Source organism: Akebia trifoliata, chromosome 5 (genome assembly GCF_017979445.1).
Source record: "Akebia trifoliata isolate Shusen 1 chromosome 5, ASM1797944v1, whole genome shotgun sequence".
NCBI classification, from domain to species: Eukaryota; Viridiplantae; Streptophyta; class Magnoliopsida; order Ranunculales; family Lardizabalaceae; genus Akebia; species Akebia trifoliata.
The window spans coordinates 29,156,506-29,171,127 of NC_141379.1; the positions used below are offsets into that span (position 1 = coordinate 29,156,506).

Genomic DNA, 14,622 nt, shown 5'->3' on the forward strand with positions numbered 1-14,622 from the left:
GTACTAGTAAAAAATGACCTTAAAAATCCTTCATCTTTATGGTCTCGATATCTTGGATAGAAGATGACACGGATATCAATGTCAACGATTATGATTGGTGAGATGATCATGAGAATAAGGGCATTGAGGTCATTTTCATTAGCAAGAGTGGACCTGGTTCAAGTTGGGTTACTCAAATGGTCTACTAAAATGATTTAGTAAAAAAACTTGATTAGTTGAAAGAATAGTATAGTTCAAAGTTATTTCTCAAATCGTTCCTAATAGATTGAACTAATACGAAGTAGTGAACTACTTTGTGATATGACTTGTATCGGGTTCGTGCAATACAATGAACCATGTATGCACCAAATTGTGAGTCCAACTATTTCGATTCACCAAAAATTTCATTAGGTTTAACGAACCAAATAATGAAGATACAATAGAATCTCTTTTTTTTTCTAAAATTTGATTATCTCTTCAGTTATATAAGTAAATCTAGATTTTTTTTTTTAATGTGTAATATAGAGGACTAAGAATATGATTAGTTTAAACTATGATGAGTTGCAATCTATTTACTCGAGCCTCTATGCCTTTAGGGTAAAATTTCAAATGACTCGTGTTAAGGGCATCCATATATTTATTTAACTAGGGCACCCATTTTAATAGGGGCAAGATCCTGTTGACACCATAGAGGCCATGTTGACGTGAGATCAGAAAGTTTTTTTAGGCAACATCAACAACATCTAGTCGACACCACTAAGGCCATGTCGATAGAGTCCTGTTGACATTAGCCATATTTTTGAAAAAATGTGTGGGTGCCCAAATCTAGCCCTCACTTACGTTGTGCTTGGATTGAAAGAAGTGGAGAGGAGAAACTCATTAAGAGAAGAGAAAGAAGGGAAACGAAGAGAAGAGAAACTCAATTTCTCTCCATCATGTTTGGATTGACAGGAGAGATAAGGGTGAGCACGTGAAGTGTGAGTTAGGCGCACTTCACGGGTTCGATTCCCCTCTTGGATTTTTCTCATGATTTAACTGGGGGACCATGGCGGTAGGTTGTTGTGGTAGTTTTCCCTGAGATTAGTTGTGGTGCGCGCAAGCTGTCTCGGACACTCGGTTAATAACAAAAAAAAAATCTTGGGACAACTTTGAAATTTTAAAATATCTTAAAAGAGCTCTTGGGGCAGAGTTGACATTATAAAATATTTTAAAAGAGTTTCTCTCCACTTTTGGAGAGAAAAAAAAAAAAACTCACATTTTTTTTCTCTCCTCTTCCCTCCAATTCTTTTCTCCTTTCTCCCCACTTAACCATTCAAACAAGAGAAATAGAGAGAAACTCCTTTATTTTCTCTTCTCTTCTCTCCATTTCTCTCAATCCAAATACAACATAAATCCCAATGAAGTTTCGATTTCCATGTTGAACCCTTTTGAAACTTCTTGAACAACATCCTCTCATGCTAGAAACTTCCTCCATCACCTATATGTACATTTAGAGAGTTCTTTGAATTAACTCTTGAGAAGAGAAAATTTGTTGAGCTCAATGTTTGTTAATGTAGTTCGAGTATATTAAGCTGGGAAGAGAAATTAGTGGTTTTTTGGAGCTTTGGTTTGTTTGAGGATGATATTCTTTCAATGATCAGGAGGCTACCATTGTGCATGACCACATCACATCGAAGGATAAAATAAAGAGGGGTTGAATTTTTCATAGAGAAACTAAAATGGAAACTAGCGGATCTCTCTTTAGTTTGGAGAATAGGATTGTTTCAAGGTGTGCAATTTTGGAAATTCTAAATTCCAAGGGGATAATAAGGAGGAAATTGAAGGTGAGTTCATTATTGATCTTGGGAAAGAAAATTTTCTTATTGGATAAGTTTGTTATGAAGTATCATGAAACAATCCCACAAGTGGTGAAAAGCATACAAAGGTGAGGTTGAATGTGCAGGGTTTAGTACCAATTACACTGTACCGCTTAAAAATTCTTTGTGCACTCCATTCGTATGATTGCACTCATAATGTTCTTAATTTGTTCATCAAAAGCTTAAGATGGTCTATGACACCGCCATTTTTTTTCATTAAACCTTAAAAGAAAAAAAAATTGCACTGCATCAGCATCATTGTTTTCTTCCTCTATTGATTACAGTTTGTATGTGGAGAGAAGATTCTCACAATTGAGATTGACAATAACATGAAGAGAGTAAAAAATGATGAAGTGGGCTGATGAACATCCGAAAGATATCTGTTCTTGTGAGGTGCAACTATTTAAGCTTAAAACAAGTGATTTCAAAATTTATATATATATATTATATGGTGGCGGTTCAAGGGCCATATGTAAAAACATATGAAAAAACAATGGTTTTTCAAAATATGGGTTAGAGGTTTTGGATTGAGCTGATTTTTTGCAAGGATGGTCACTATGATGAGAAGATCATCCTCATAAAAAATCAGCTCAATCAGAAGCTTCTAAATCCATCAAAAGTGATTTACAAATTATTGACAAAAATTGATAGAAATCCACGGTCCACATTCTAAATCACTTTTTATGGGGTTAGAAATTTCAGATTGGACTAATTTTTTTTCCAGATGATCTTCCCATCATAGAGATCATCCTCAAAAAAATCAGCTCAATCCAAAATTTCTAACCATATTTTAAATTTATAAATGTTGCATTGTTTTTACATATGTTTTCTCATATGGCCCTTGAACCTAACCCTATATATATATATATATATAATGGGGGCGGTTCAAGGGCCATATGAGAAAACATATGAAAAAACTTTCGTTTTTCAAAATAAGAGTTAGAAGTTTTGGATTGAGCTGATTTTTGCAAGGATGGTCACTATGATGAAAAGATCATCCTCACACAAAAATCAGCTCAATCAGAAACTTCTAAATCCATCAAAAGTGATTTACAAATTAGTGATAAAAATTGGTAAAAGATCGACGGTCCACATTCTAAATCACTTTTAATTGGTTAGAAGTTTCAGATTGGGCTGATTTTTTTTTTTTTTTTTTTGGATGATCTTCCCATCATAGAGATCATCCCACAAAAAAATCAGCTCAATCCAAAATTTCTAACCCATATTTTTAAAATTTTATTAAAAACGAAAGTTTTTACATATGTTTTCTCATATGGCCCTTGAACCTGACCCTATATATATATATATATATATTGGGTTACTTTGTTGTGGTGAAATATGCAACTTGTGATGAAGATCTCTCTAATAATTCCTCTCAGAACTTAGTTCCAAAAAAATAAAAAATAAAAATGCAAATATAGCCACTTTAATGTCTAAGATGGAAAATCGAGCTTCAAATCTTTGTTTCTTTCAATTTTATGGTAACGGTGATTAAGAAAGAGAGTGGGTTTCATCTAAAAAGCAGATTATAATACAACTTTTTGATTATCCTCTTTCTTTCTTTTTATTTCTTTTTAATAAATCTGCCTAAATGGCACAAACATGATTTTTAGGTTGTAAATTTATAGGTGGCACAACTTTAATAGCATAGACGCTTTTTGCACACAGCATTAGGCCTTTTCCCTCCTTCTTGTGGATATCCTCACCCTTAGGTGAGACTAGTCACATGCACTGCCCCTTTAGAAAGTCTTATGTGCAACTGGTTGAATCGAGGGCCAACTGAACATTGGAGGGTGACCCCAAGGAATTCATTGCTTCGTGGGAGTTTCGAACACTTGACCTATCTTTCCTAAGGAACTTATCATGGCTTGACTTGCCACTAGGTCAACCCCTTAGGGTTAAAATTAAATAAATTAAAAAAAATGAGGGATATTGTAAGTAAATAATTTTCTAATAGTTTTGAATTTTTTTTTAATGTTAATGTTATAATTAGTTTTTGGGTGCCCAAAATGTTTTGATCAATATTAGAGATGTCCCTATGTTTTCAAACGTTGAACCCCTTGAAAAAGGTTATGATTGAGAGACTAAAATAAAATTATCTAAATGCCCTTGAATTTTATACAATGAAAGGGTACATCTTCAAGTTAGCTAAACTATTTTTAACCTATTTAATATAGCCTTCAATCCATTGTATTCAATGTCTTTTTAAAAATGCCCTTGGTTTTACTATTTTAAAATCGTGATTTTTCTAACAAAAACTCGTCATAAGCTTGCGAATGGACATTGAAGGTGATTAAAAGAAAAAATCTTTGGAGTTCACCCTGAAATCCATCATCTGCAAATTGTTAACCTCTAGTCCAAACTAGATTTAACCTATTCAACCTCATCTCCAATGTCACATAGAAAAACTATGTCTTGTTCTTGAGATTTGAAGCTTGAAAAGAAGTGTTAAAAACAAGTTTAAGATATGTGAGAATATGGAGAGATTTTTTACTATATGAAAATGAGGGTATTTAGGAAATTTAACTTAAGTTTCAATTAAGAAGACCTAGGTCAGGAGGGAATGTAATCCGGTTAGTGTGCGAAAACTATGTCTTGTTCTTGAGATTGAAGTTTGACAAGAAGTGTTAAAAACAAGTTTAGGATATGTGGGAAAATCAAGAGATTTTTTACTAGATGAAAATGAGGGTATTTAGGAAATTTAACTTAAGTTTCAATCAAGAAGACCTAGGTCAGGAAGGAATGTCATCGGGTAAATGTGCGAAAGCCAGAAACGCCAACATAAACCCTAGTTGTTTCAGCCATTGATTCAAGTTCAAGGTCTGAAAGCACCTGTGAATGTCAAATTCCTCCAAATTTGTAAGTTTTATTCAAATTTCGTAGATTTTTTTCCCCTTGTTTTTTGTAAATAATGTTGCGTCCTTTTTTAGAAATCTACAGCACCATATCAGAACCAGAGAACTAACAACAATTCATGTTAATGTCTGTGTTGTTCTTCCTCAATTTCAAAACCCACATCTCAAATCCATCTCAAACATCTCTGAATCCAAAAACCCACCATTAATTACTGTAGATTATCTCATAAACACATGTGGGTTTCCTCCAGAAACAGCTCTCTCTGCATCCAAGAAGATCCATTTGTCCTCCATAGACAAACTAGACTTACTCCTCACTTTCTTCCAAGATCATGGATTCACCAAAACCCAGATAACACAACTCATCTCCAAGCGCCCATCGTTACTCATGTTCGATCCCGTCAAGAACTTTAAACCCAAAATCGAATTTTTTCATGATTTAGGCTTTTCAGGCCAAAACCTTGTCAAACTCCTAGCTTATGATCCATCACTCTTAGCCAGGAGTTTGCAGAACCAAATCACCCCTAATTTCAATTTCCTTAAGAGCCTCATTGGTACCAATGACAACATTCTCGCCTCCTTCAAGAGAACACATTGGGGTTTCTACAATTTAGACAAGACACTCGTGCCCAATATCTCAATATTGCGAGATCAAGGTGTTTCAGAATGCTCAATTTCAAAATTGTTCATGTCTCAGCCTACAACACTGATGCTTAAAACCGAACGGTTTAAAGAAATCGTCAACGTGGTTAAGAAATTGGGCTTCGATTCGTCAAGTCCAATGTTTGTTCGTGCAGTTAAAGTGCTGAGTGCAATGAGTAAATTGTGTTGGGAAGAGAAATTTGAGGTTTATCGGAGCTTTGGTTTGTCTGAGGATGAGATTCTTTCAGCATTCAAGAAGCAACCATTATGCATGGTTGTATCGAAGGAGAAGATACGGATAGTGATTGAATTTTTCATGGAGAAAATGAAATGGAAACCTGTGGATATCTCTTTGCGCCCAAATGTTCTTACGCAGAGTTTTGAGAAGAGGATTGTTCCGAGGTGTGCGGTTTTGGAGATTCTGTATTCAAAGGGGATTATAAGGAGGAAATTGATGGTCACTTCAATGTTGAACTTCACTGATAAGAAATTCTTGGATGAATTTGTTATAAAATACAATGAAACAATCCCTGAAGTGGTGAAAGCATACAAAGGTGGAATTGAATTTACAGGGTTTGGAGAGCGAAGAATGGGGTGGGGTTAAAGTGGTGTTGAGAGGTGAAGGGAAAATTTTGATCTTTTTTTTTAATGTACGATAATTTGTCATTTTAAGTAAGAACATCATTTGCCCTCATCATTGTTAGTATCACATCCTAGGATAATGATGAAGAAAATGGATTGGTTTAAAGAAATTGTCGAGGTGGTTATGAAGATGGGCTTTGATTTGTCAAGCTCAATGTTTGTTAATGCAGTTCAGGTGTTGACCGCGGTTAATAAATCAAGTTGGGAAGGGAAATTGGTGGTTTTGTTCGTAGCTTTGGTTTGTTTGAGAGATTGAATTTTTCATCCAAATGTTTTGTTTAGTTTGGAGAAGAGGATTGGTCCGAGGTGTACAGTTTTGGAGACTCTAAATTTCCTAGGGAGTGATGAAGGAGGAAATTGAAGGTGAGTTCATTATTGATCTTGGGAGAGAAGGGTTTCTCAGATAAGTTTGTTATGAAGTATCATGGAACAATCTTAGTACTGTTGAAAGTATTCAAAGGTGATTGAATTTGTAGGGTTTAGTGAGGTGGGTGAGGTTTAGCTTTTGTAGAGGAGTGAATGGAAATTTGATCAATTTTTTTTTAATGATTATTGGTTATTTTAAGTAGGGACCAACTAGTTGTAGATCATGTAGTACCAATTGCGCTATACTGCTTGACAGTTCTCTTTGGACTCCATTAATATGATTGCATTTGTCCTTATCGTATTTTTTTTGTCCGCCCAAAGCTTAAGATGGATTATGACATTGTTCTTATCTTGTTCTTGAGATTTGAAGTTTGAAGGAGATAAAATCTTACGATTAAAGATAAAGGCAATGTCTTACCTAATTTTTTTATTATTTAAAAATGTATTCTATTCATAAAAATAGTTCTAAAAATGTCAAAATCGCTCTGTATGATTTTTCTTGTGGATTTTAATTTATTATTTAGAACATGATTGTAAGGGTAATAAAGCAAGGGAATTGACTAGCCTTGCTAACTTAGCAAGGACCTCTTACATGAGGGGATATTATTAAACTCATTTTCTTCGTTGTTTCATCCTTTTCCATCGGTTTATATTATTTTTATTTTTTCTTTTAGTGTTTTTCATTTGAATATTTTGAGCAATGGGAGCCAAAGAATGCCTTTGGTTGGGATGAAAGCAATGAGATTAGGATGAACACGATGAAATTATATTGCAAAGTAAGAAATTTGGTTGATAATGAAGAAATGATGAGATTTAGCTTCAAAACAATAATTTTTAGATTTAGATCAATGAAAAATAGGATTGAGAACAATTAGGGTTCTCACGGTTATCGTGTTTAGAGCGATTAGATTGAACACATTTAGGTTGCTTAAATCGAAGGTCATTTTCTTAATTTAAAAAAATGAGATTATTTTGGATATTTTACCATTTCTGTTAAGAGTCTAACGTATTTATTAACGATTTGACCGAGTCAATGAAAATATAATGAGGTAGACCCATCTTGCATTTCGAGGGGGGGGGGGTAATACTAAAATCACCCATTTTGTAGGAGATTTTTACTAAAATACCATAGATTAAAATAGACTCTAAACATTACAAAGGTTTAGCTCAAATTGTAACCTCAACCTACAAAACGTTATAACACTTGTTCAAACAAATTTAGTAGTTGTTTAAAATTATGATTAGGCTAATATAAAATCCTAAAGCCAAAAAATAGAATTCTAGAAAGAAAAAAGAAAAAAAAGGGGGTGGTAAATTACTATTTCGTGTGTTGAATATGACAACATTCTAGTTTTCTAATGAGTTCGTCACTTTTATGATCAACGATCTCGTTGATAAAATACCAGCGAACTTGTCGTTAAAAATATCAAGGGTATTTGACTTAACATTACTCATGATCTCTTTAGTAATTTATCAGTAAGATCACTTATTATAAAAGTCACTTTAAAATTATTTGTGATCTCGCTGGTAATTTATCATCGAGATCGTTGATTATAAAAATGACGAACTCACTGAAAAATATGTTCTGGAAATTTGAATGAGCAATGTATCAAAATCAAAATTCTGTTATAACTTGCACATGTTTACAAAATTTCTATAAAAAAATAGAAAGCTTCCAATTGCACCCCAACTTTACTTATTCTCAACAATTCACTTATTTTCTTAAATTTTAATGGGTGAAACTCCATTTGGTACGCTTAATATAAAGAAATTCTGAGTCATGGTACACTGTTCATTTTAATTCCCAAAATATTTTTTCCCAGTGAATTAGTCACTTTTATAATCGATGAATTCGTTGATAAAGTATCAGCAATCTTGCTTTTAATTTATTAGCGAATTGTTGATTATAAAAGTGACGAATTCACTAGAAAAACATGTTTTGGAAATTAAACGAGCGGTATATCAGAATTAGAATTTTAACATAAGTTACGCACGTTTTGGGAAATATATTATTTTTAATTAAGGTGTAATAAGTAAAGTTGAGGTGCCAATAGCAGCACTCTTTAAGAATTGAGAATTTGAGATACCCATTCAAATAGATGACATGGGCCTTGACATTAGTCTTCTTTTATGGACTAGTAAAAAATGACCTTAAAAATCCTTCATTTTATGGTCTCAATATCTTGGATAGAAGACTATTCCGATTCACCAAAAATTTCATTAGGTTTAACAAACCAAATAGTAAAGATACAATCAATTCTCTTTTCTTTTTTTTTTTTTCTTTCTAAAATTTGATTATCTCTTCAATTATATAAGTAAATCTAGATTTTTTTTTAATGTGTAATATAGAAGACTAAGAATATGATTAGTTTTCCTGTTTCACAAGCCTTGTTCGGGGAGGAGGGAATAGTTGGTGCGCGCAAGCTGGCCCAAATACCCTTCTAATAAAAAAAAAAAAAGAATATGATAATTTTAAGCTATGATGAGATGCAATCTATTTACACGAGCCTCTATGCCTTTAGGGTAATTTCAAATGACTCGTGTTAAGGGCATCCATATATTTATTCAACTAGGGCTCCCATTTTAATAGGGGCATCCATTTTAATAGGGACAAGATCCTGCTGACACCATAAAGGCCATGTTGACATGAGATCAGAAAGTTTTTTTAGGCAACATCAACAATGTCTTGTCGACACCACTAAGGCCATGTTGATAAAGTCATATCGACATTAGCTATATTTTTGAAAAAATGTGTGAGTGCCCAAATCTAGTCCTCACTTACTTTGTGTTTGGATTGAAAGAAGTGGAGAGGAGAAACTCATTAAAAGAAGAGAAAGAAGGGAAGGGAAGGGAAAACTCAATTTCTCTCCACCATGTTTGGATTGACAAGAGAGAACTTGGGACAATTTTAGAATTTTAAAATATCTTAAAAGAGTTCTAGGGCAGAGTTGATATTATAAAATATTTTAAAAGGGTTTCTCTCCATTTCTCTCCTCTTCTCTCCACTTTCGGAGAGAAAAAAAAAACCTCACATTTTTTTCTCCCCTCTTCCCCCCAATTCTTTTCTCTTTTTTTCCCACGTAACCATTCAAACAAGAGAAATGGAGAGAAACTCCTTTATTTTCTCTTATCTTCTCTCCATTTCTCTCAATCCAAATACAACATAAGTCCCAATGAATTTTCGATTTCCATGTTGAACCCTTTTGAAACTTCTTGAACAACATCCTCTCATGCTAGAAACTTCCTCCATCACCTATATGTACAATTAGGGAGTTCTTTGAATTAACCCTTGAGAAGAGAAAATTTGTCGAGCTTAGTGTCTGTTAATGTAGTTCGAGTATATTAAGCTGGGAAGAGAAATTAGTGGTTTTTTGGAGCTTTGGTTTGTTTGAGAATGATATTCTTTCAATGATCAGGAGGCCAACATTGTGCATGACCACATCACATCGAAGGATAATACAAAGAGGGGTTGAATTTTTCATGGGGAAACTAAAATGGAAACTAGTGGATATCTCTTTAGTTTGGAGAACAGGATTGTTTCAAGGTGCAATTTTGGAAATTCTAAATTCCAAGGGAATAATAAGGAGGAAATTGAAGGTGAGTTCATTATTGATCTTGGGAAAGAAAATTTTCTTATCGGATTAGTTTGTTATGAAGTATCATGAAACAATCCCACAAGTGGTGAAAAGCATACAAAGGTGAGGTTGAATGTGCAGGGTTTAGTACCAATTACATTGTACCGCTTAAAAATCCTTTGTGCACTCCATTCGTATGATTGCATTCATAATGTTCTTAGTTTGTTCATCAAAAGCTTAAGATGGTCTATGACGCCGCCATTTTTTTCGTTACTCCTTAAAAGAAAAAAAAATTGCACTTCATCAGCATCATTGTTTTCTTCCTCTATTGATTACAGTTTGTATGTGGAGAGAAGATTCTTACAATTGAGATTGACAATAACATGAAGAGAGTAAAAAATGATGAAGTGGGTTGATGAACATCCGAAAGATATCTTGTTCTTGTGAGGTGCAACTATTAAGCTTAAAACAAGTGATTTCAAAATTTAAAAAAAAAAAAAAAAAAATATATATATATATATATATATATATATATATATATATATATATATATATAGATAGATAATTATATAATATATATATATATATATATATATATATATAGATAAAATTGTTACTTTGTTAGGTGTGGTGAAATATGCAACTTGTGATGAAGATCTCTCTAATAACTCCTCTCAGAACTTAGTTCAAAAAAAAAAAAATGCAAATAGAGCTACTTTAATGTATATGCAACTTGTGATGAAGATCTCTCTAATAACTCCTCTCAGAACTTAGTTCAAAAAAAAAAAAATGCAAATAGAGCTACTTTAATGTCTAAGATGGAAAATCGAGCTTCGATTCTTCATTTCTTTCAATTTTATGCTAACAATGATTAAGAAAGAGAGTGGGTTCCATTTAAAAAGCAGATTATAATACAACTTTTTGATTATCCTCTTTCTTTCTTTTTATTTATTTTTAATAAATCTGCCTAAATGGCAAAAACAAGATTTTTAGGTTTTAAATTTATAGGTGGCACAACCTTAATTGCATAGATGCTTTTTGCACTCATCATTAGGCCTTTTTTCCCCTTATTGTGGATATCCTCACCCTTGGGTGAGACTAGTCACATGCATTGCCCCTTCAGAAAGTCCTACCTGCAACTGGTTGAGTCAAGGGTCAACTGAACCTTGGAGGGTGGGTGGGGGTTTCGAACACTTGACCTACCCTTTCTGAGGAGCTTATCAAGGCTCGACTTGCCACTAGGTCAACCCTTTGGGGTTAAAATTAAATAAATTTAAAAAAAATGAGGGATATTGTAAGTAAATAATCTTCTAATAGTTTTGAATTTTTGTTTTTTAATGTTAATATTATAATTAGTTTTTGGGTGCCCAATATGTTTTGATCAATATTAGAGATGTCCCTATGTTTTCATACCGTTGACCCCCTTGAAAAAGGTTATGAATGAGAGACTAAAATAAAATTATCTAAATGCCCTTGAATTTTATACAATGAAAGGGGACAAATCAAGTTTAGCTAAAACTATTTTTACTCTATTAATATAGTCTTCAATCCATTGTATTCAATGTCTTTTTAAAAATGCCCTGGTTTTACTATTTTAAAATCGGATTTTTCACAACAAAAATCGTCATAAGCGGCGAATGGACATTGAAGGTGATTAAAAGAAAAATCTTTGGAGTTCACCTTGCAATCCATCATCTGCAAATTGTTAACCTCTAGTCCAAACTAGATTTAACCTATTCAACCTCATCTCCAATGTCACATAGAAAAACTATGTCTTGTTCTTGAGATTTGAAGTTTGAAAAGACGTGTTAAAAACAAGTTTAAGATATGTGAGAATATGGAGAAATTTTTTACTAGATGAAAATGAGGGTATTTAGGAAATTTAACTTAAGTTTCAATTGAGAAGACCTAGGTCAGGAAGGAATGTCATCGGGTAAGTGTGCGAAAGGCAGAAACACCAACATAAACCCTAGTTGTTTCAGCCATTGATTCAAGTTCAAGGTCTGAAAGCACCTGTGAATATCAAATTCCTCCAAATTCGTAAGTTTTATTCAAATTTCGTAGATTTTTTTCCCCTTGTTTTTTGTAAATAATGTTGCGTCCTTTTTATAGAAATCTACAACACCATATCAAAACCAGAGAACTAACAACAATTCATGTTAATGTCTGTGTTGTTCTTCCTCAATTTCAAAACCCACATCTCAAATCCATCTCAAACATGTCTGAATCCAAAAACCCACCATTAATTACTGTAGATTATCTCATAAACACATGTGGGTTCCTCCAGAAACAGCTCTCTCTGCATCCAAGAAGATCCATTTGTCCTCCATAGACAACTAGACTTACTCCTCAATTTCTTCCAAGATCATGGATTCACGAAAACCCAGATAACACAACTCATCTCCAAGCGCCCATCGTTACTCATGTTCGATCCCGTCAAGAACTTTAAACCCAAAATCGAATTTTTTCATGATTTAGGCTTTTCAGGCCAAAACCTTGTCAAACTCCTAGCTTATGATCCATCACTCTTAGCCAGGAGTTTGCAGAACCAAATCACCCCTAATTTCAATTTCCTTAAGAGCCTCATTGGTACCAACGACAACATTCTCGCCTCCTTCAAGAGAACACATTGGGGTTTCTACAATTTAGACATGACTCTCGTGCCCAATATCTCAATATTGCGAGATCAAGGTGTTTCAGAATGCTCAATTTCAAAATTGTTCATGTCTCAGCCTACGTCACTAATGCTTAAAACTGAACGGTTTAATGAAATCGTCAAGGTGGTTAAGGAATTGGGCTTCGATTCGTCAAGTCCAATGTTTGTTCGTGCAGTTAAAGTGCTGAGTGGAATGAGTAAATTGTGTTGGGAAGAGAAATTTGAGGTTTATCGGAGCTTTGGTTTGTCTGAGGATGAGATTCTTTCAGCATTCAAGAAGCAACCATTATGCATGGTTGTATCGAAGGAGAAGATACGGATAGTGATTGAATTTTTCATGGAGAAAATGAAATGGAAACCTGTGGATATCTCTTTGCCCAAATGTTCTTACGCAGAGTTTTGAGAAGAGGATTGTTCCGAGTGTGTGCGGTTTTGGAGATTCTGTATTCCAAGGGGATTATTAGGAGGAAATTGATGGTCACTTCAATGTTGAACTTCACTGATAAGAAATTCTTGGATGATTTGTTATAAAATACAATGAAACAATCCCTGAAGTGGTGAAAGCATACAAAGTGGAATTGAATTTACAGGGTTTGGAGAGCGAAGAATGGGGTGGGGTTAAGGTGGTGTGTGTTGTGAGGTGAAGGGAAAATTTTGATCTTTTTTTTTTAATGTACGATAATTTGTCATTTTAAGTAAGAACATCATTTGCCCTCATCATTGTTAGTATCACATCCTAGGATAATGATGAAGAAAACGGATTGGTTTAAAGAAATTGTCGAGGTGGTTATGAAGATGGGCTTTGATTTGTCGAGCTCAATGTTTGTTAATGCAGTTCAGGTGTTGACCACGGTTAATAAATCAAGTTGGGAAGGGAAATTAGTGGTTTTTTTCGGAGCTTTGGTTTGTTTGAGAGATTGAATTTTTCATCCAAATGTTTTGTTTAGTTTGGACAAGAGGATTGGTCCGAGGTGTGCAATTTTGGAGACTCTAAATTTCCAAGGGAGTGATGAACGAGGAAATTGAAGGTGAGTTCATTATTGATCTTGGGTTTCTCAGATAAGTTTGTTATGAAGTATCATGAAACAATCTTAGTACTGTTGAAAGTATTCAAAGGTGAGATTGAATTTGTAGGGTTAGTGAGGTGGGTGAGGTTAAGCTTTTGTAGAGGGGTGAATGGAAATTTGATCATTTTTTTAATGATTATTGGTTATTTTAAGTAGGGACCAACTAGTTGTAGATCATGTAGTACCAATTGCGCTATATCGCTTGACAGTTCTCTTTGGACTCAATTAATATGATTGCATTTGTCTTTATTGTATTTTTTTTTTTTTTTTTTGGTCCGCCCAAAGCTTAAGACGGATTATGACATTGCTCTTATCTTGTTCTTTTAGATTTAAAGTTTGAAGGAGATAAAATCTTAAGATTAAAGATAAGGTAATGTCTTACCTAATTTTTCTTATTATTTAAAAATGTATTTTATTCATAAAAATATTTCTAAAAATGTCAAAATCGCTCTGTATGATTTTTCTTGTGGATTTTAATTTATTATTTAAAATATGATTGTAAGGGTAATAAAACAAGGGAATTGACTAGCCTTGCTAACTTAGCAAGGACCTCTTACTAAAGGTGGTTGAGCTCACATTGTTGCATCCAAAAACATGATTCGGCATAACAAGGTTGAAGAGGAAATTTTTTTATGAACTTTGTAAAGAATTTTAATTTTTTTTAAATATTATTTTTCACAATTGAACTTTAATTTTAAATTTAGAGTTATGAGAAAGTTGATAGCCATCCATTTTCAAAACTTCAGATCAAGCCTCAAAAGAAAAAATAATTTTCTTTTAATATGAGTTTTCCTATGAAATTTAGAGTTGTGGTGTTGGATTGCCAATGTGGTAATCTATTTGGATTCAAGGACCCTTATTCTATAGCAACTTCAATGCATGACCTCACGTGCGATCGATACCTTCGTAATTGTTGATTCAGGTCATTTTTAAGGTAAGCACCAACTACCTTAAGACTATGTTTGAATTGAGAGAAGTAGGGAG

The 14,622-nt window shown here is 33.6% G+C and overlaps 1 protein-coding gene across 1 annotated transcript; it reads left to right on the forward strand.

The window, feature by feature from the left end:
- The first annotated feature begins 1,024 nt into the window (after window positions 1-1,024).
- Window positions 1,025-6,539, forward strand: LOC147402018 (transcription termination factor MTERF8, chloroplastic-like). Its single transcript, XM_086444471.1, has 2 exons — window positions 1,025-1,030; window positions 4,719-6,539. The coding sequence occupies exons 1-2, from the start codon at window positions 1,025-1,027 to the stop codon at window positions 5,934-5,936; spliced, it is 1,224 nt and encodes a 407-aa protein (XP_086300597.1). The 3' UTR covers window positions 5,937-6,539.
- Window positions 6,540-14,622: the final 8,083 nt, after the last annotated feature.